Below are 23,872 nucleotides of genomic sequence, written 5' to 3' on the forward strand. Positions count from 1 at the left end.
TAACACTTAAACACGCCCCAAAAACAAAAGTAATTGGACGTTCGCTTGGCAAACGGCTCCAAATTTTCTCCGTCACACGTTACCGGAATGATCTGCGAGTAAAATACAATGGAGCTTGCAAGATCAGGATGGTCTCAAATACTCAAAACCGCCTCTGTGTTAGTTTCCACTACAGTAGATGTCTCCAGGACCACATTTTGCCATGATGACACCATAAAAAATGGATGAAGCATACCTGTCGGGGTCCATTCTCTCAACTTGATCCAATTGTCCTTGCCTACAGGAGTCGCCATCTTGTCAGACTTTGACTCATTACTCATTTCCTCTTACCAAAAAGGGGTATTGATGCGGCGTTGGGTGGAGGGAGAGATGTCCATCTGGCTGTCGTACACCTCCGAGGAGAAGTTAGGGCCAGAGGCTAGCTGTCACTCAAGCTAATTATTCAGAAACTTTAACCTCCAATAAAATAAAAACTAGTCTGGTGCAAAAGAAATCCCCCTCATCAGTGTTGCCCTGGAGTTATGACCTAAACATACATACTAGAATGTTTGTTTTGTACCAGGCCTTACAAAGGTTTAATTATGCTGTGAAAAACGGCCTGTTTAACACGGGGGTTCAATGAGAAACTGCTCTATTATGAAACCTGCTCCTAGTGGACACTGCAGCAATGCAGTTTTTGGCCCTTCCGTATTGGAACAACCGGGAAGTCGCTGTGGTTGGGGCTTTTGTATATTAAGATTATTTCATGAGTAATTAAGGTTATTTATCACATGAATTAATACCCCACTCATTTTTCCATTCAGATTGGAGCTAAGTACATCTTGCACATCATGACACAACAGGTCATTAAAACTTTAAGAAAGCAGCATGACACACAAAGACTTACTTTGGCTGCGAGTCATCATTAATCTGTTTTGTTCAGATGTGTCTGTAGTTCAAGAAAATAAATAAATAACAAAAGAAATAATAAATACTTAAGCCAGGTGAAAGACAGACACTTACAGAGGATTGCAGCAGCTATCCTCATCTTCATCTGACTGCCACTCACACGCAAAGACAATCACATTTGCACCTGAGAGAGGAAAACAAAAATCCATATATCTCTATATTTTAGACTGAAAAGTAGAGGTTTGTTGAGGTTTGACTGTCTAATCCAGAGGGGAAAAAACAGGAAATTGGTATTCAAAACGTTTTTGGAATCACATTAATATGAGACGTCTTAATGAATTATTGGCAAGCAGGCTGTTCCAAAACAAGAGCTGCATATTATATGATATTGAAATGAAATTGGGAAAACAATTGGTTTAACCTTAAGGCATACTAGCTTTGAATTTGCTGAGAAAAATAAATCAAACGAAAGTAAAAAGTGTCTGTGTGATAGTGTGACAAGAAAATGAATTTGTTGTCAGGCATCTGGCAGACAAAATGTCTCTTCCACTCCACTAAATGTGATATAAAATGCCTTACCGACTCTGGCGCAGTCTGTTGTCTGGCATCCTATGGTGTCAGTAAAAGGATCAACGTATGAGAGACTCGACAAGCGTGAGCCTGCAACTGAAGGCTACGCTCAAATTGAAGGACATGAAGGAGTGAAAAGAAGGACATGACAATAAAACAGCATGTAGAAAGTTGAACTAAAGAGACTTTCAAACTAGATCACAGCAACGTGCAAACAAAATCATTAAAGTCAGAGTCTCATTGCAATTTGTGCAAATGTTTAATAAGTGGTTTTGGCATTAAGCAATATTCTGTACAAATAGGATTCATTCATTATTCTTTTCAACAAGCATGATAGTAATGTGAGGATTTAGCACAGCATACAAATTGAGCTCTCTCGAAGTAAACCAGAGCGCCTGTGAGAGGCGAAGTGAAGAATTATTTACATCCTTGAATAAGTGCCAAGTCATGTAAGCTGCATCAGGAAGGAGCTTTCAGAGATTTAGTCGTTAGGACACTTACAATCTCCCAATGTTGTACAGTACAGAACATAATTCTGAAAGAATAAGAATGCAGCTATGAATAACTCTTTCCACTTATGCATGGATATTCCTTATTCAAAATTGCACATAAAACAAAATCTGGGAAATGTAGTATAGACCATATTACAGATTTTACAGTCCATATTTTAGATTGTCCTTGCCCAAAGATACAACAAGTATACATATTACAGCTAGGTTATGTTAAAACTGGCAATTTTACAGTTTTGTTTAGTTTTTCGAGTGTTATCATTGTAAACTGCATGTATCAAAATAGTAAACTTTATAGACGTAGCAAATCAATAATCATAATAAATAACAATAAAATGATCTATTTACTTGCATAATATGACATAGTTAACAAATCTGTTTAAGAAACCAGCCTTCTGAGTTGTGGTATTGCTGTGAAATCGGTGCACAATCCACATAGAACTATCCACTATAACTGCTGAGTTCTGTGTGCGAGGGGGAGTGCTACAGTATATTCTGTGATATTGGCCAGTGCCAACATCAGCATGCTCTATGACAACAGCAAAAAAAACAATGATTTTCTTTAAAATTCTGATGAGAAGTGATGAACGGAGTGTCTATTTGCACCTGGGTGAGAATAGCCTCACGGCAGCGACGGTTAGGTTTAGGCAACAAGACTACATCAATAGGTCAAGGCATAAAAACTGAGAGCAAATAGCTTCTGCCTAAATGAAATTTCACAGGACAATGCATTAAAAACCTTTTAAAATCGGACATATTAATATATATATTAGATACTAGAAAAACATGTTCTGATATGTGTCCAGTCAAATTCACAACGTTGCTGAATATTATCTGTCTATCTTACAGACCCAACATGTTTGACAGCTGGTAGACTCTGACTGACTCTGCAGTGTCTCACTGCTGTCATCTGGATATCTTTCATTAAATACCATCTATTCCGACATTCAAAGCCGGCACATCTGACACAGTTGTTATTATTAATTTCCTTTTCAGTGGTAATCATTAAAGTGCCTGTCATCAAATCACAGCGTGAGGTAGGAACTAACTGTGGTTTACTGACAAAATATTCTTAAATTAGTCACTTGTTTATATTCATTTATATTTCTATAAACATCAACATACACAATATTCAACCTGATCAAACCCTCCTCAACAAATCAAGAAAAACTCCTCTCTTCTATATAGGTTTAAGGTGCAACATATCATCACTATAACCAACAACAACTGTCAAATATAATAATATTTGAAGTTCAATCCTGAGGTATCCTAAATGTTGTGCAGTGCATGATGCTTTCACAGGATCATTTGGTCCTTACACTCGCCGACACAATGTTAATATAGCATTATATTTGTGCCACATTTGTGAAGGAGCAATGTGAGATTTCGAGCACAGAAATATATATATTTTGCAAGCACAAATAATTATATGCGAGAAATACATAATTTCATTTGAGCAAACAGTATATTCTGTGCTCAGTTATGTATTTGCATGTTTGCTATTATTCATTTTAATGTGCAATAATAACCCCTCCCCCTCAGTTTTACTCATATGCCCTCACACAAACTCAAACTCTTGCTCGCTGCACGCTAAATCTCTCCCTTCTGTACGCACTCAACTTTGCCAGTACAAATCTCAAATGTGCCCCAATATCAACCAATCGGAGACATGGAGAAGCTCAATTCAGATTGGCTGTTTGTCTCCAATAAGATCGCTAGAAGAAGAATTTACAGCGTACATCCTGGAAGCATTAAGAAAAATCAACACACCAGAGTGGAGTTGTTCGACAAAATCTGGATTATTATTTTTTTTATAATTTCCTATTGTAACCTAGGGTTATAGTCGCCTATATTTGGGTGGAATAAGAAATAAAAGATACGGAAACTCCGTTCATTGGACGGGACGTTGTAGCCTACTATTTTTCACCTCCAACATTGAACTCAAGTCCGACACAATCACATTGCTGATATTTCCATTCTGCCCCCTTCAAAATAAAAGCACCCAGGAGGAAACTAGGTTACACTATTAATGGAGTGTATTATAGTGCTGTTGTGTCTAGTTGTTTGGATAAATGTTATATCTCCTTGTATCTTGAGACATCAGCTGTTAAGTGATGTTAGTTTAACTTACCCCTCCTTCCTGCCTAGCAGTCCTGGCCTACATAACTGGACGATGTTGTTTGAACAGCAACACCAAAATGTCCCACCACAGCCACATGGAAGTAGTAAGTATTGCGTTGGTTATATATCATATTTTATGAACCTTTTATCAAAATCTCTTTGTACGTTAGCTACTGTTTTTGACATGAATTACCAAGCATTGGCAACACACGAGATAGCTACTTAGTAGCCATATAATTGGAGACAAAAGAGCCAGGCTGAATTTAGCCTCTCCAAGTCTCTACGCTGTGCCAAGTTGAGCAAGTGTACAGGCAAAGTTGAGTGTGCACAGAAGGGAGAGATGCAGCGGTCAGCAGCGCAATGAGCAAGAGTTTGTGTAAGGGCATATGAGTTAAACCGAGGGAGAGGGGTTATAATTGCACATTTAAATGATTAATAGAAAACATGCAAATACATTTATAATTACAGAATATAATTTATGTGCTCGCAAAACATATTTTTCTGTGCTCAAAATCTCATAATGCTCCTTCATGAATGTGGCACAAATATAATGCCATATTATAAGTCAGTGCAGTGGTCCTCCCTTTTCAAAAGAAGCTTTTTTTCTATTGTAGACAAAGACAAACTGAATAATTCCTACTTATTATAAGAAAACAAGGTGTAGAGTACACTCACTGTAACTCCAGATTTAGATTAGTTATGTTAGAGATGAGGCTAGAAATGGTTATGGAAGACTACACAAACAATTACATGTCATTGGCTTTGGATTGAAAACGGCTGTACAAAAAGTTAAATCCATCATTCAGACTTGTATATTGCTGCTCCACTGTAAATGCAGTGTGTTTTATCTGTGTTACACCTTCTGTGCTTCTTGGGAGGTTTCCACAGACTCCAATGGCAGCTCATCTGAAGTGTCCACTGCGTTGTCATAGACCCGAGACTCCTCCTCTCTATGCTGTTGCCTCGCAAAGTTCACAAAGACCTGGAATATCAAGGAGGAGGAGAAGGTACTTAAAGGCAAATGCAAGATAAAAAACTTATAATGCAAACAGAGTATTGAAGGGCCTGTGGACATTTCTTCACCCATCTCATTTTTTCTCCCCCCCACACACACTGTCTCTAAAACAAACAGAAATAGTGTTACAGACAACGGGGCGCATGTGAATGAGTTGCCAGACAAGGGCTATGAAGCATTGAGTAAGCGTCAAGGCTCACACAGTGAATGTCAGTTTGACATCTTTGACCAGCTGAGAAAGAGAATAAAACAATCATTCTTCTCTCTGTGATGCCCATTTAATGTCAGAAGAAATCAATCCTATGGCGTTCATAAAAAGCTGAGTGTAATTCATTGTGCTGTAAACATTGCCGTAGTCTAGGCTTTTTATTCTCTTCGCATTAGCTGTTTGTGATAAAGCTACACAACGGTTTTTACTCCACAGGAAAAAGCAACAAAGAGGATCATATAAACTGATAAGAGCATTGCTTTTTCATTCAAAGATTTTCAAAGGCTGTGTGAATATAAAAGGATATGTGAATTACTAGATTGTATTTAAAATTTCAATGGGGGAAAAAATCCCTCAAACCAATTTCATCAACAACTACTCAGACTACTTATGAATTGAACACGTTTTCATAGCTACATTGGCATTAAATTAAATGGAATAGAGAGTAAATACATGTGAGAGTGCATAAATGAACAGAAATAAACAATACTGTCCTTCAGGCTTTTGTTGTTGGGAGCTCAGATAATGAAGGCAGGGTAATACAGATCTATCCAGTCTATCCTTTGAAGCTTATGTTTTTAATTAGTCAATTCATATAATCATCTGTTGCCTTATAATTTCATGTTAAAGATAAAGAGGAAACAGTCTAACATAACTAAATTCCATTTTCTGAACAAAGGAAGAGGTTTGCCAATTACTTGGATGTGTTTATATTGTCACGACTGTGCAATAATTATATTCATTTTAATATTAGATTCAATGACTGCAGTTATATCTGTGGCCCAGTGATTAATCCATGTTAAAACTTTACATTCAGATTAATAGCAGGTGGGTGAAATAATACATGATTAATGATGAAAACTCTAAACCCATTCTCTAAAATGTGGACATAGCTGAGAGCAGAGCAGAGTGCATATTTTTGCACGAGGAACAGTTAACTTTAGAGATTATTTCTGGAGTTACGAGTGTAGTTCTAATTCCTCTGACCAGTTTCTAACCACAGTTTTTAGTTTTGCCGCTTAAATGTCCCACAATATTGTGACATTATTGCGTGCATGGAATGTCATTTGCAAAAGAAAACAGTCAAACAACAATACAATACATAATTTAAAAAGCAATAGCCTACAGGGACTGGGAGAGGGGGAGGGGGGAAATTATTCATTCAGGTGGGTGGCAGTTGGATAATTTAAACATACAAGTGGATTTGGATGGCATCAGAGCAGATCAGGTCATCATCATGCTTGTTACACACAAAGAGAGGTGTAGCACTCCTCATCCTCCACATCAGTTAAATAGGTTATCAGTGTATTTGCTAATATGCAGTGAAAGAGAGTTGTTGATGGGACAGAGGACTGTGAGACAGCAGAGGGTCCGCCACCTTGTACTCAAGCTGATCTGTTTCCTCAGCAGAAAACCGCTGGCTTCCCCAATTTCCTTAAGCCGCTGATTAAATTGTAATGCACCAGCTGTGGGCACACCTGGCTGATTGGATTAATTCACAATATACCCAAAACACGATTATGTTTAATGAAGAGACTAAATACAACCCCTGCGTTCGTGTACCTCACTTTTTGCCCAGATTATGCAGAATCTATCTAGCAAAAGTGGAGTTGGACACATCCTTAATGCACCTGTGCCATGCACTTTAATCCATACACCATAGATCATCTAAATAGTGAGTGCTCACAAACTAAAAAAATAAGTAGCATAGGCCTACCTTATTCAGCTAATCAGTTCAGGCAGGTTTATTTCTAATCAAAAGATTATTTATTAATGACTTTTGTCAGCACTAGAACTGGCACTTCAGCAGCAATAAGCAGTTGAGCTTGGCTTGCTGTCGTTCACTTCAATATGGCTGCTCCTGATCTGCATTTCTCTTCTTAATAGTTCCCACTTGGAGCCATGATTGCTGAGTTGTTTTACCATCATTTTACCTCAACTCACTATCTTGCCAATACAATTTAGCTTGTTACTAAATATACGTGTATGCGTGTACTACCTTCAGGCTGATATCAAAACTATGACAGGGAAGGCTGAACTTATTACAAATGTAATAATTAATCTTATTTCAATGATTTGTTTTATATTTCTTTTATATTTCTTTGTATTTTCATTCAAATTCAAAATTCAAAAAATACTTCAGAATTTTCTGCATACCACTGGGGGAACGCGTATCACAGTTTGAGAACCAGTGCTCTAAGCCAGCACAGCCGTATTGTATTTGTTGGCCTGCTGCTAACAGCTGATGCAGTTTGGAGTTAAACGATTCCAACCCAGTTTTAACTAAGGAGTCAGGTAGTTTAAACTAGAGATTTATTGGAATCAAATTGTTATGCTTCCAATAAGAATTTCTAATTCTACACAAGTGGATTATGATCCTTCGTTCACCCCAAGCTAAAACAGGCTTTTGCCATGTATTGTATTTTCAATGCATTAGCAAAATGTTTTATTCAGACAATAAACTTCACAGTTTTGTTGGGATTTAGTACCTACATATTTAAAGCTTCCTGACCTCAACGCTTGTGGTACTGGTGGCTAGGTGGGTGTATAAAAAGTAAAACAGCAGAGTACATTGTAACTAAGGAGGAAGCTATGCCTGCAGAACGCCTGAGGCCAAAGTAGGCTTCTATGTGTGTGATGTCAAACCATCGGCAGTGTGTATCAAGGTCACAGTTGTCAAGGAATCTTATCAGGGGAGAATGAGTAAGAGGATACAAATGACAGTAGCAACAAATACAACCTCCACTGATCTCTCTTGGCCTCTGACCTGGATTACTGCTGATGCTGGCTTGATTTGCTGAGGTATACACAGCATTTCATATTTATATTCAAAGCTTTATAGTTTCGCAATATAATTTTGAAGTACTCTTTGTATTTAAGTTTCTGAAAAAATCCTAGTCTGGTAAAAGAAAGTGGACATAATTTCTGACTGAAATAACCATAGTAAAGTCATCCCCTGCTTTTTGATGTAACTTTCCTCATCATGTAGACTTTGCGTATTTGGTCAAGAGAGGAAGACAGCATGAGAGCAGCAGAGCAGAGAATAGTAGGAGACATGCTTATAGAAGCTGAATAAACAGTATCATCGTAACACACTGGAGATCAAAATTAGAGAACAGATTATAAATTCTTGATATATTCTGAAATACTATCATTTTTTTTATTGTTCAGAATTTGATAGAATATCTGCTGTGGCTATACCACTGCTGTACCAGCATGTTTTAGAAGATTTAAACAATGTATTCTGTTGTATTATGTATGTATTCTGTTCTGTTACAATAATGGCCGTTTTGTTGCTGAAAGGTACCTTATTTTTTTTCTTTACTATCTTCTTCGTTGTTTGAAGATGTACATGCCCTACTGTGGATCTTGCTTGTCTTGTAAGCCACTATGGCATGACCCAATAATAAAAATGCATTCATTCATTCATAAAGTAGCAAATACTTCACATTCCTACCACACAATCTGCTTCTAAAAGACAGTTTAGAAAGTCACATTTTCCTTTCAAATTCTAGATCTGCTCTGCAATGTCTTGGTCATCAGTGTTAACGCCTGAGCTCCAGGCTGTGTGGATCAATATTAATTGTAGTGCAAGTCTGGTGTTATACTATAGGTCAAGGCTCCTCTCTATAAATCACCAGCTGAAAGGTGACAGTCTGGGTCTCCGCAGGTCCTTCAGTCCTCCCCTCTGTGTTTTAATACTGTGACCTCCTGGTCCAAGTATGATTTATTTACTGCATCTTATCTGGTAAATATTGACCAGTGCAGAATGTGGGGCAAGTTGACGAAAAAGTTAAAACAGAAATTATGCAAGGTTGGAGGTAGCAGTATGACTGAACACCAATGCTATGTGGGGTGAAAACAGGGTTCTGCTGAAAATTCTTGCAAAGAATCTGACTACAAACCATACTAAAACAAAGCATTTAGATTTGAATAAAATCCTTTTCTGTCTTAATGTAAGGCTAATTACCCTCCTAAAGGGCATAGTCTACTTAATTATTAGTGTAAAAGAAGGTTTTATCTTGAATTATGGATTATTCACAAGGGGATCATCTGGTTAATAAAATTATTTTCTTTATTTTGAAAATTGCATCATTTGATTTAAATACAACAGTGCAACATTATTAATGAATGTCCAGACAACTAACTTCATCATCCCTCACATCTCTGCAAGGAATTTTTTAAATACAGGAAAAGGCGCCCCCATGGTGGTGACCATGTCTGGGGCCCCGAGAGGTCATCCTCAGCTCTCACCTGGTCTTCTGCTGAGCTAATGGCGGGCTTGCAAGACCAGACACACTTGCCTCTGAGTGCCTGATTGCATCAGATCCCTAGGGCCATTTAGAAAACACAAGGTGAAGCCAGCCGGTAACATGGAGGGCTCAGTTTATCTCACCAATCAGGGGGTCTAGCTAGTGCAATTGGGCTGCAATAACAAAACAAAAATAATCATACTGGGGGTGCTTCTTATATTAAAAAAAACAACAATCTAGGTATAGATTCTTGATCTATACAAAGACCTTGCGGCTGAACTACTGTATCTTGGCTACACATACAAAATGGGAGAGGACAATGTGTGGGCAATGATAGATCTTTAAATATCATCATCCTGGACTGAGCAGACTTGTATCAACTGAGAGAACTTAAAATGCTGACTGTATTGAGTGATGACCTAATGATCTGTTAAACTGAGCTGACACTCCACATAATTACAGTGGGGCAATAGAGCGTGTCCCCAGATATTGTTGGACTAAATTTTGCCCATGTCAGAAGTAAAATCTGGAATCAAATGGTGCATTCCCTGCTACTGGCAGCTAAGACTGATGTTTTTCTCTCAAGAATATATTATTAAACAACGCCACCATGCTCAACTCCACTTTTGCTCAAAATGCTGCATAACTTTGCCATCTAGATTAAGAGACTCTCTAACACTGATAGTACATTGGGATAGGAAAATGTGTCATCACCAAATCTGTGTATTGAACAAAGCTAATCAAGTTTCCACAATTTAGACGACCAGAAATGTTTCACATATTATGGAGTCTGTGTGTAATTGCTTATGTTTTGCATGATTTATTGTTGCTCCTTTTGCTCTTTTCAAACCCTGCCAGCTTTCAAATGGATAGCCATAACTAGGCAAAGCATGTGTACAAGTCAGAAAGTGTGGATATGGGTAAAGCCTTGTGAAAATGTTTTGCAAATATATTGCTTAAATTTCTGATGTTAGAGATGAAGATCGCAAGATTGTAATAAATTCATTGCTGACTTTGTAAAGTAGTAGCAATGCATGGAGATGAAGAGATTTCCGTTGATTGATTTTTACCTTTACCTTGGAGAATGATACTGTGGAATATTGATCAAATGGATAGTATATTCACCTCTATAGAGGTCATAGGTTCATCTATCTGATGAGACGAGAGAATGTAGACCTGGAGCAAATGACCTTGTTTATCATCCTTTCACTTACATCGGTCAGAGGAAGTTTAGTATATGAGTGGACTCCGAAAAAGCTCATTTGAAGCTAAGCCATTATCAAAATTTTTGTGTCTTACTTGATCCAGCGTGGTCTGGGACACAGAGTAGTCTTCGACACCCAGCCTCTGCTGATGGCTGGTGAACTGGCTGAAGATGTTGGCCAAAGCTCCCTGTATGTACGGGAGCTGATACTGCAGTGTGTTGTGATGCTTCTCCTTCAGGACGCTGCCTGGGAAAGACTGCTGGACAAAGTCCTCAACTGGCTTCAATGCAGGAGGAGAGCCTCCAACCTTCACAATAACAGTGTAGCCGTCACCAAATCTAAAACAAGAGACCACAATTAGTCTTTCAGTACAAACAAACCTGCAAATATGCATGCCAGAGCCAAATTGCTCACGGCTGGTCATCTAATGAACTTTTCTTTTCTCATGTGGTCACGGCATGGTGCACTGGAAGAAAGCGACAAGAAGGGAAGCAAAAGAGATGACAAAATATAATTGGTCTCATATTCCCCACCATTTCGAGTTTTCTGGATGTGGTGAGCTAGAGGAGCAGGTGAGTCATAAACAGCTGAAAGCTTAACAGTACAACATTGCTTGTTAAAAGATAAACGTTTCAACTTCTTCAAGTAATAGTAGGTTTCAACACAATCTCCTACACCATGTCAATAATCAATCAAACAAAAAAAGCCAAAAGGGATGAGAGAGAAATTGCTTTTGGCATGGTTGAAAAAAGGGAAAAAAAGCTTTAAAAACAATGCATGTTCTTTTATCTATGTACTGTAATAATTAGTTAGTTAATCTAAGTTACTTGATATCTCTTAAAAGAAATATATCTTGTGCTGGAGAATCCATTTTGAACTTTGTGTAGAAGAGAAACATTCTCTAAGTTATGCTAGCGGGGTGGCTACATCCCTGAAGTCAGTTCAATAAGCCCTATCCTTTCAGATTGCATACCAAATAAGAATTTTATGCCAATTTTTTTGCCTCCTGGTGCCAAAGAGGTCAGGCAACCTATGAAAGCTTGTGGTTTTACACTTAAAACCTGTACTTGCAAAGCTTGAGCTTTATAAGATGATTTTCTCAAGTATGAATGAGCACCCAACACAGCAGTTCCCCTCAGCTCTATGCGGTGTTTTACCTCTACAGCTGCTATACGCTGCTATACAACAGTATGTCACAACTTGCTCTGCTTTGATTTGCTCACGCAGCACCATCTTCCATAAGTAATGATAAAAACACATCTCTCATTGTGTAAAACTACATCATTTTTTTGACGATTTTTTTAGCTGCTATACGCTACCTGCACACCACCGTACGTCAGACAGACAAAGCTAGCCACAAGCTGGTTAACAGAATGGAGCTTTAAGCAGCTAAAGAGCCTGACATTTGCCTCAGATGTTGGTGAAGAACAACACATACTTAAAAGTAGCGTACAAGTTGCCAGAGAGACGACTCCAAATCAACATTAATGTTCCTGTGTCTACCACATGTTGTTTTTCAGCCAACTGTTTGCTAACAATGATAAGATGATAATATGTCAGTGTTGTATTTACAGCTTGTTCAGCTACCCTCATGTGGCAAATAAATATAAATTATTGCTGCTTTAACAATATAAGTATAAAAACTGTCTGAGGAATCTTTTGCAAAAACTCCTACATTATTGGTAGTATATGATAAGTAATGCAGAGAAGATACAAGCAACAGCCAGGGTTGAAAAGCTGTCAACATGCTCTACTGGTATAGCTTTACAACATGAACAATATTTGTGGGCATAAATATTGTCACAGATGAAAATATGCCACAGCTAAGCTCTAAAGCTAATTAGCATTCTGCATCTTCTCGGTTGTATGTTACGTCTGGTGAGCACCAAATAAGACTCTGTGTCTTGTTATTCTGTCGTTAGCACTCTTATGACCCATTGTTTTCTGCCTAATTAATTCCCTAATGTTGGATTTACTCATGGAAATGTCCATTGTGGGCTAGTACAGAGCAACATGCAACAAGAGTCAGAGGCTCCCTCAGTGGCAATTAGAGATATGGCGAATAAACTGCAGGCGTACACGATCCCAAAGGGAGTGAGAGAGGAAGTGAAGCTCTGTGCTGGTACTGAGAAGCAAAATGAATGGACCTCCTGGGTAGTGCAGTCCCTTTAGATAAAACATTGCTGCTTGAAGTTGATGTGCAAAAGTAGTGTAACATTGCATACAATGTCTATGGGAATGCTTATCTAATATTATTTTCCATTAAAAATGCACAAGTGCCTACTTTTAGAATCACGCATTATGATTAGAATCAGATGGACATATATCTACAGGAGTTGGAATGAGAACGAATCACCTGCTAGTACTACATCATTATAAGCAATGTATAACTGGTACTGTCAAAGGATTGAGAGGAGGAAATCAGGAAGTCTTGCCAAGATTTGGTATTTGTTTGCATCATAGTCTGATACCGCAGTGGAGGAAATGTTTCAAACAAAAATAACAATGTTTAAATATATACCCATTTAAATTGGCTACTATATTAGGGGAAAGTAAAGCATCAAAATGAAGCTCACAAATGCAGGCAATGTGCAACAATGACTAGATTATTTCTTTATTTTATGAAGCAATTGACCAAATGGCATGCTATTCACAAACAGGTCTGCATTAAGCCTATGATATAGGGAGGATCTGAGAACTGTGTCTGCACTGTGATCTGCTCAAGGGCTGCACGCCACGGGTGATCAAAAGCATCCCCATGAACATCTAAGACATATTATGTAGTACACATCATGTGGATAAAACTCTGGGTGCCCTGCAAGAACAGCATGTTAGCGCTTCATTAAGCAGCTGCCCTTTAGACAGCCCTTCAACTGTTCCAAATTATACTCCACGCTGACCTGCGCGCTGCTCAACCTTGCTTTGAGATACTGTTCTTTTGCAAGGTGTTCATTGTGTACATGGAGCTTCATCAGCTCAAAGTGAAAAAGGAAAAGCAGGATTTTCATGATCATCAGAGAAACAGGGGTCTCAGCGACTCAGGTATTACACCACAAGGGAAATTGCAGTTGTAGCACTGCTTTGACCTTCTTTAAGAAGCTCCCTTCAGTTACTATTCAAACTCATTAATTACTTTTTTTCATGACTACTTCGCATATACAGTATATGAAATAATTATGGGTTATTATATGGTATGTCTAGATACGTTTTTATGTACTATGCTCATTTGGCCAATTTTCAGTGGGAAACATGCACATCTATTTTGGAAATGTAATTAAAATCCAAAAGAGTCCTGATCAGAGTTGAGAGTCCTCTTAGAAAAAGTTTAATAATTTGTGCCGATTTGAAGCAAACTCCTTGAGTGCAAACAGTACAATATCATTATGCTCTATATACTTAATGAACATGTGTAAATCTTAGGCCATGAGACATCTTGTTATCACAGTTTCCAGTCGTTAAAGAGGAGTTTTCCTTGCCCCCATTGCTCATTGGAGAATGTTGGGTGTCTGTAAATTATAAAGTACTTGAGATAACTTTCAACTTAATTTGACCTGACTTGACAGTATTCATTTATAATAAAACCATTGCAAAGTCTGACCAGCAACCTTCAACAGCTAGCAAATAGAACAAACATGTTAATAACTAATGATTGATAGAAACTACTATTCTCAATAATGCATGTCTTCTCCCACATTATGTCAAATATTATCACCATGGCTATACTATCACCAAAGGGCACACAACAGTATGTCACAACTTGCTCTGCTTTGATTTGCTCACGCAGCACCATCTTCCATAAGTAATGATAAAAACACATCTCTCATTGTGTAAAACTACATCATTTTTTTGACGATTTTTTTAAGATGCAACATACTACATAGTCTGTAATCAGACACAACCACCTCAACATCACAGCCCTCCTAGCACATCAAGCTTAATTCATCATCCAATCAAGGCTCTGACTATAATCCCCTTGTGTTTATTATAGCTGCAGGCTCAGGAAATATGCTTCGTCCATGGACTGCCAAGCTCAGCCAAGATGCAAAAACATTTTTGTAAAAATCCAATAAGGCCAGCAGGCATTGTGGCTAAAGGGTTTGGCGAAAGGGTTTGAGGCGTATGTGGGTAATGAAATGCTGCTAGTCAGTGACAGTAAGAGGGCTTATCAATTAGCTTCCCCTCATTCTATCTCCCTACCTACCTTACTTTATTTCCTTTCTGTCTGCAGCTACACAAGGGCTTTAGGCAGCACTTTGGGGAAAATATCTTTCTTTCATATTCATCATTGTCTGTATTCACAACAAAACTTCTTTCATCTTTGATATACTGTCTGTCTTGGCTCTCCTCAAATAAACTCTGCCAGTGTAGGGAAAGGTAAGCTTAGATATCTTTTAACAGAGCCTAACAACAGTGAAGCAAGCTTGAAACAACGAATTGCCTTTTAATCGATGACTGGTGATTTTAAAGCTAAAAGCAAGATCTTTGCAATTTGGGGTTGAATACATCATAGAGAAAATAATGAATGGATTATGTCTAAAGTAGTAACTACACCACATTGTCACAGCTAATCCTTTCATAATATTTTACATTAGAGATATGATACAGCAGTTCAACACAGCGTGGCAGAGACACTGTAATGTCTGTGCTCCAGTTCTCTCTTCTTCATTTTCATTATTCTGCCTCAATCCTTTCCCCCAACCCTGGTCTGCTGCAAAGTCATTCTTCCATGTAATTTAAAACAAACAACAGTCAGACACAGATAAGGGCATGACAGGCAGAAAATAATTCTGCTGCCTTCCTTCATCTGAGGAAGCCTAGAAAGGTCACCCCCACCACTGCCGAACCTTGTATTTGTGTCCGCAGGGGGGTGGGCGGACGCGGGGCAAGAGGTCACAGTGTGGCTTGGGTGGTCTAACACTTTGATCAGACAGGAAGTCATCCAAAAAACGTCCTTAGTTCCTGGAGGGGGAGCTAATGGAACTCCAGGCAGAGGCTCCACAGGCAGTGTGAGGATAGATGGGTAGATAAATGAATGGTTAGAGGGATAGATGAATACTGTCGGTGATCCTGGTCAGATCATAAAAGACATTAAAAAGGATTGTATTAAAGATTTATTCATTTTAATTAATATCTTAATTTTAAAGCTAGAAGTGGTCATGTGTTGAGTGTGTAAAAACAAGTACCGGTAAACATTTTCCGTCTAAGTTGTTGTTATAGTTGGAGGGGAAAGTGTGCTGTAAACAGGGGAAACATGACTCAGGAAGGACTCAGCCAGGTAGTGATAAAGGGGTTTACCTGTGGGTGGGGCGTGTTGGGATAGAGAATATCATGGATTTGGGCGTCATAAATTGACAAAGCAGTGCTCTGAGTAAGTTGTAAAATGATTTGCAGAAACATTGTGTACAATAGTCCACCTTTTACAGTTTCCTCACTTTGGAGAGTTCTGTGATGCACAGTCCTTGTCTCTGACAATTGTGCTATTATAATACATTAAGGGTCAGGATCGGGACTAGTTTGGGTGTTCGATTAATGCATTTTTGCAAATATCATAACAGTTGAATATTCGTGTCCAGCACTAACTTTCAGTGATAAGTAAAGTAGAGAAATTTATATGTCAAGACATATTTACAAGGTGTTTGCATGCAATATTGTGTTTCAAGAGTTTCGCATGAAGGCTGTCATCTGGCCTATAAAATATTACTACAGGCTTTACAAACATGTATAGTGCACCTAATAAAAACCATCAAGCTATGTAGCAATTTCTGCAGATCATGAAAGATCAAATGTAGAAGCAAAATTCTCACCAATTATCAAGGGTAAAGATGTTGTAAATTTTAGTGTAGCAGAGAGCTCAGATATGTACAGTATATACAGTACACCATCTGTGTCTGTCAATGTCTTAATAAGCAGTCTTAATAACACCTATGTTACTCATGCATCGTAAACCGTATAGAGAATTATTTTGCCATCCATCTCTGATGGTGACATGCACTTAAAAGCTGTTATGCTATTTAGTTAATGGCACACCTGCAGAGCTGATGCAGAGTGAGTGCGAAGGAGTTTATTGGACTTCTCATCATCAACTTCAGGGGATTGATTCAAACTTTTAGACACCACTCTTGTAAAAAACTCTCAAACACCCACAGCACATTACCTTAATGCATTAAAGGCACTTTACCCTACACTTTTATATCATGACGTGCTTTAAGCAAGGAGGAAATAAGACTCCAAGCTGTGGTGTGTACTTACTGGAGGAACTCTATGATGAGGGGATATGAACGATATCAATCAGTGAAAATTCCTGCATCGGCTAGCGGGTGTCCTTTCTAACTGACAAGATTATAGAGGAGCTTTGAAGCTGCTTTTATTGGTTCCTCCACTTCATTTGGGTTTACTTAACACCTGGGAGCTTTCATACCAGCACACTGCTGTACTAAAGCACTATTTACAGCCTCTTGCACATTTTTTTACTTATTTATTTTTCCCCTTCGCTGTCAGCCTTTCATAAATTCCAAGGAGTGTGACTGATGTGAGGGTCTCAATATCGGGATAGGTAAGGAGAATGTTTTTAACAGCCATGGAGGATGATAATAAAGAGGGCTTCTTAAAATGGCTGCCCTACTGTTCAGAATTCACTACCCAAACCAATTCCTCAGCCCCTCTCACATGCTGACCGCCTCTATAGCCCTCTAAATGGGCTATTTCAGCTCATTTGGGGCTTGATTGATATACAGAGGTGGGGTTGTTAAAGCAGCAGAAGGGCATCTCGGTGATAAAGACAGGGTCACCACTGAACTAAAGGGGGCAGCACTAACAAGCACTTGGATGGCTGGGTTGGAAGCCGTGCCACCTGAGAGTAACAGAGGAAATAAATAAGGGTAATATGGTGAGAGGTTTTTGAAGGAGTAGGGAGAGGAGGCGATTGGGGGAGTGAGGGCTGCGGATGAGGGAGAATGAGCAATAGGAGGTCAAAATGTGAGAGCAGCCCCCGTGGTGAGATTCTGCACTCCTTTCAGGGGCTTGTGATGAAAAAGAGATGGAGATGTTGGGGGTGGGGTACAGGGGGAAGAAGCGCTCCACCAGCCTTGCAGGTCAGCCGCTCACAGCGAGTGACAACGGCGTGTACCACCTGCCTTTATCCGCATGCTTCCCCCTCTACTTCAACCCCTGCTGTCTGATGGAACTCTTCCCATCTGCAAACTGGCAACAGCTTATGCATTTGTGAGAATCAGCCCCTCCTTTCCCACATCATGGATAAAGACAAAAATATACTGGATGTATGGTGTATTACCATGCAAAGCTGGATTGATGAGGCTCACAACAAGTTAAACAATTGTGGAAGACATTCGGTGTGTATGTGTGTGAGTGTATGTGTGTGTTTGGGGGGGAGGGGTGGTTAGACAACGACATGGCAACACAAACATGTGGCAGGATAGTGGCGAGAAAAGAAAACAGACAAGACAGTCCTTAATTGCCTTTTCAGTCATTAACAGGGTCCCACACCTCATGAAACATTAATTACACCAAGAGCTGAGGAGATAGGGATGGTTAATTAGAAATTATTCACTGCATGGCAAAGACTGAGCGATAGCATTTCAGCAGCATGTAAATTGTCTGTGTGAGATCTAAAAAAAGCACAGTGAAAATCAGTGTAGACATCATGCTTATCTGGATTCCTCTCAATTGACTGTCTTGTGACGTGTGATTCCCTTTTACCTGATAGCATGTTGAGTGAAGTAGGACACGTGTTAACCCTGTGGTATGCTCCCTTGTTTCTCCCCCCTTGCTTCCGTGGCTATTACCTATTCTATAGACCATTTTACAATTATAAAAATAAACAATCTAAATATGTCCTTGTTTATTTCCTGTGGCAGAGTATGTGAATGATATCAGCTGTCAGGAAATCAGAAAGGACCCAGGCTGTTGCCTAGCAATAGGATTCCCTTGAAAAGGTCTATAGCTCCTGTGTGGTTCAGAAATTATTCACACCACCCTGCCCCTCCCCCTATGAGTTATTGCCCTCAGGCAGACATTTCAGGTCTCTAAATGCTTGGACTAATAGACTGAAGAACAGTTTTATCCAAAAGCTATAACAGTGCTTATCACCACAAATACCTTTATCTATGATGGTACATGATGCTCAAGTCTCCTTAAGCTGCTACGGTGTGCGTGTGTGTGTGTGTGCATGTTGGTGTGTAAGCTTGTCGTTTTGTGTCTTTTAAAGGTCGAGCCTATGCGTTTTGATGCTTTTAATGTTAAATTATTTCTGCATTTAAAGGGATTCGTGCTGTAAATTTCGTTGTACTGGTACAATGACAATAAAGGCAATTATATTCTAGACCCAGAAGATCTGTCAATTACCCTAACATTTGGGAGGGACTGATTGGTACATCACTCTGCCTATTTACTCGTTCGTCTCTCAACTGTCCCTCATTCCTGCTATTTTTTTGGCCTTATCTACAATCTACCTCTAGTCCCTCCACAAATACCCTTGACACTGTTGCCCCCTCCTTGCTGTTCAAGGGCATTTCCCCTAATCCCTGGCACAACTTAAAAATGGCCTGCTCCTCCCCTCATCCCGGGTGTATTGATCTCTCTCTCCACCCAACGATTGCCACCACATAGTCCGTTGTGCGTGTGGGATGTCCTTCCTCTTACAAGATCACACAATGGAGTGGTAATAATGTCACCAGACTGTACTGTACCTAAGGTAATGGATCAGTCTCTCTGTTACATTCAGGGCTCAGGGCATAAGTGCTGGCCTTGGGAAATGTCAGATGAATATCAGAGAGCAGGCCTTGTGCTAAGAGTTAGGGGCAGGGGATATCCGTTATGGAGATGTAGCAAAATGCATTAAGAGACATGCACAAGCCTATTAAGGGTGTGCAAGATGACAGGGATGGTGGAAATAAAATGTATGGGTCTGTGGAGAAACAAATGTGAAATTGAGATAATGGTGAAAGACTTGGGACACTTAGCAGCTGACTCTCTGCACATTTGCCTCATCTATGGATCTTTTCATGTGAAATCAATACAATCATGTTGATGAATCTACACATTACAAGTGCAAAGAAATTTATTGGGTATATATGGGTTCATTAAGACAAAACACCTCCTCGTAAGCAAAACAATTGAATACATTATCATTATATTGCCTCTTTAACTCGAAAGCATATAGCAAAATGAGGTGACTATAATATTAAATGAATAGTTTAACATTTTGAGATACAAATGTATTTGTTTTCTTGCTGAGTGTTAGATGATATGACTGATGCCATTGCCACGTTTGTACACTATATATGAAGCTAGAGCAAGCAGGTGGTTAGCTTAGCAAAGGCAAATTTATTTAAATAGCACATTTCACACCAGAACGAAACCGAATGTGCTTTTTGCAGATTACAAAGATAAAATCACAAGAAACAAGTGAGAAAAACATAAAAAGCAAGTGAGCATAAAATAAAAAAGGGTTTATGGTGAGACTGGAAACAGGGAAAGCAGCTAGCCTTGTTCAAAGGTAAAAAAGATCACCTACCAGCATCTCTGTAGCACCTTGATTAACACATTATATCTTTGTTATTTAATTCATACACAAGCAAAGTGTAGGACCATGCCAGACTTGCTGTTTCCCAGTTTCTGGTCTTTATGCTAAGCTAAGCTAATAAGCTTCTGCTGTAGCCTCTTCTGAGGCGTAAGCTTTTTTGATAACTTGTGTCCTTCTTCGCTGCAGCAATACATGATAAAAGAAAGTGCATTATTTCCTTTTATATCTTCGAAAACCTGAATCATTTTCTTTTTATTACTCATATACATGGTACTATGTTATTTATATATACAATATAAATAACAGAACACCTAAGTGGGAGACTGTTATTTCTTTCATCTCAATTCAAGGAGCCCAACGATTTCCTTTTATTCTGCTCTTGGTGTAACAGCCCTAGTTGTAAAAGAAAGACACTTACCTGCTCTTCAGATGCTGGATGCTCCCGAGGCACTTGAAGCGACCGTTGACCATGATGGCCATGCGTGTGCACAGTGCTTCACACTCCTCCATACTATGGAAAGAAAGGAGTACAGACACAAACACATTTTAAAACTGGTCTGAGATTTTTGTAATGTCTGTCCTTTAAAACGTTTTGGATTTAAGGCTAGAACATAGACACAGGTGTTTTTTTATAAAGTTTAGAACTCAATAAATTTTGGACTGTGTCAAATCATCGTTTTAATGATCAATATCTCTACTGATTTACATTTACTGAGATTTTTTGAAATTCTTATTTACATTAAAAGTTTGGTTAAGAGCATTTTTACAAGTTTACTTTGACACCTTAAATGGACGGCAAATTTGGTAATTAGAGGGAGGGAAAAGGACCATCTGTAATTCTTATTATCTCATTTTTTTCTCTGTCGGGCATTGGGCTGGAGCAGGAGTCATTTGTAGTGTAGGCAAAACCTGGGAAGCCTTTCTGAAGAATGGTGCAATTAGGATTATGACTTTGTAAAACCTGGTGGATCTGCCACTTAACAAAACACAACCACCTGGTTATGCCATGGACTAATGGATGCAGCTCATCCACATTGCCTTGGACAACAACAAATGGTTTTATATCTCCATGAAGGTAAAAAACGTACAAGAGGATAATGCATTCCGTATGAAACATCAGCACAGATTTTTCACATGCACTGCCAGGGGCACAGATGATTCAAAAACTGCAGGCAATTTGCAAAATGGTAAAATGAATAGACATGTGCATTGTTAAATGTTCCATATCGACATGGGCCATCAAGTTTCTAAGTCTCACAAGAAATTAAGCATTTCCTTTTTTTTCCTCACTCAAAACTATGCCCAAAACTGGCCAACGCTATAGAAGAAAAAGTTGGAACCAACTTTGCTCCAGGAAATCTTGGATAATGAAAAGACTCCAGCACAAACATTGACAGTTTTTCTTTTCAAGGAGGAAAAAAAAGAACCAGTTAGTCAATATGCCCTCATGCTTCATGAAAGCTTTATAGCAGCCAGCATGTTTCTGGCAGCCAATATTAACTGCTGCGCAAAAAACAATACCTTGCAACTAACGTGTAACTCCAATCAATTATAATTACAATAGTTGTGGATTACATTCATTTGATGGTTTATTTGCTTTGCTATCCCTGGTGAAGAGTCAAAATATGTTTGTCTTAGTGGATGAAGTGTGAATCCATAACAGAAAATCAATAGATAAAGAGTGATGTTGCACCTGTGTGATGTGAGAATGACTGAGCGTCCCTCTTTGATTACACTCAGGATGCAGTCCCACAGGAAGCGCCGGGCTTTGGGGTCCATCCCAGTAGTTGGCTCATCCTTCAACAAATGCAATCTTTTTTAAAACAGTTTGCATTATATTCTGCCACAGTAAATCATTTAAGAACATAGGATGTAATAGTATAACATTTACAGTAAAAATCTACTTTTAACAGATCGTTATGAAGTGGGGTTGTATGAGATACTTACCCATAGTCAGTGTATTACCTGCAGTAGATTGCGGTCGGCCTATCCCCCAGTTTAGCAGCAGCTATACATGTTTAAGCCAACTAAAAATAGGACCAGCTAAAGTGTACACTATATTTAGAATATTTTCACAGCTTTACCGTGCCATCAGACAGCCCTGGTTTAAGTTTACACAGCGAGAACACCGCAAGAACTGAATCCGTTACCTATGCTCTTGTCAAAGCGGCAAAACAATTGACAAAAACAGGAATTTTTCACTGGAGTCTGGTGGCATTTATGAGAGAACAGCTTCAGTTCCCCATCAAAAAGGGCTGTTGGGCGGCAAGCTGAAAATATTTGCATTATAGTGTAACCTTAAAATGACTTTTAATTTTTTATTTAGGCCTTTCTTATGTGGTTAAAATATGTTTGAATGTTGCCCCCATCTATGCAGTACATTGCTTAATTCCCATGTCTGCTGCCATCGTCTGTAGGTAATTCACTGACTATGGATAAGTACCTCGTACAGCCCCATTTAAAAAATACCACACCTGAATAGATGAGTGGAGAAACATAATGAGCAGCAAAAGGCAACATAAAGCGGTTAGCACATTTTAACCCAACTGAAAAATTATGGATTTTTGGAGTGACATACAAGACAGCCCTCTCCAACTCCATCAACAAGACATTGAAAGAAGTAATGTTTTTGAAGAACAGAGTTCTATCTGTCCAGTAAAGGCCCAGAGACTTGACCAATATATGCCAAGGTGCAATGAAGCTGTTCTGGCAGCTCGTGCTGGTCCTTATGTGAGTTTTTACATGCGCTGATGGGAGAGAGAGATATGGAGACATACATAGAACCACAGACAGACCTAGGTAAAATCTAAGTGAATGCTTAGTATACCCATGTACACATAACAGAGACACATACTGAAGCACTCTCCAGCATTCCCAACACACACATACAGTCTCACTGACTTGCTTTTTCTTTTTCCTCAGGGCTAGTCTGTCCGTGCATGATTAGAGAGTGACAGTACTCAGTCCATTGGCTGGTTTGGTTCCAGGCCTGATTCTTTCTCACCAGCAGAATCCTACAAATCCCATGAGGTATTTCCATCACTGTGCCCAATGTGTCCCTGTGCAAACCCTATGTGGCACTGCCTCAAGGCTGCCTGGACTCCCTGGGCTAACACACAATACTGAAACTGACACAAACACGGACAACACATTACCCCACTGCCTCAAAGTGAAGGCTACCCTGGCTCAGGTGACTGAATAAGTAGGCTTGGAATAGTGCAGCCCAATAGGCTATAGACTGAGCCAGGAAACTGGAATGGTTGGAAAGATTATTCCATAAATGTTATTTATTATGGATTACACATTAGCATTACATAAAATTGTTGCTAGCAGCTCGATTTGAGGGATTGCTTTAAATCATCATGCAAAGTAATGTATTTATTACAGTTTACAGGCAGCAATTTAAACAGCGACAATGTTGGATATTTGTGTGTAAATGTTTGTGGGTATGAACTGATATCAAAACCTTCTTATATAATATAATATTTCTGCTTTACTAGACCATGTAATGTGGTGGCAGGGACATGGAATAGCAAATTAAATTTGCAATAATGTTGATAAC

At 39.0% G+C, this 23,872-nt stretch overlaps 1 protein-coding gene across 1 annotated transcript in view; it reads right to left on the reverse strand.

Annotated features, from left to right (window-relative positions):
- Positions 1-4,941: 4,941 nt before the first annotated feature.
- LOC310964107 (phospholipid-transporting ATPase ABCA1) overlaps positions 4,942-23,872 on the reverse strand; it is a gene marked incomplete at both ends in the record, with an annotated part of 149,223 nt that continues 130,292 nt past the window's right edge. Inside the window, 4 exons of the mRNA XM_083937104.1 lie at positions 4,942-5,070; positions 10,864-11,107; positions 20,729-20,821; positions 22,004-22,107. Of these exons, the coding sequence (XP_083793230.1) occupies positions 4,942-5,070; positions 10,864-11,107; positions 20,729-20,821; positions 22,004-22,107 (570 nt within the window). The remainder of the gene's footprint in view (positions 5,071-10,863; positions 11,108-20,728; positions 20,822-22,003; positions 22,108-23,872) is intronic.

Source organism: Echiichthys vipera (assembly GCF_963691815.1).
Source record: "Echiichthys vipera genome assembly, chromosome: 22".
In the NCBI taxonomy this organism is placed as follows: Eukaryota; Metazoa; Chordata; class Actinopteri; order Perciformes; family Trachinidae; genus Echiichthys; species Echiichthys vipera.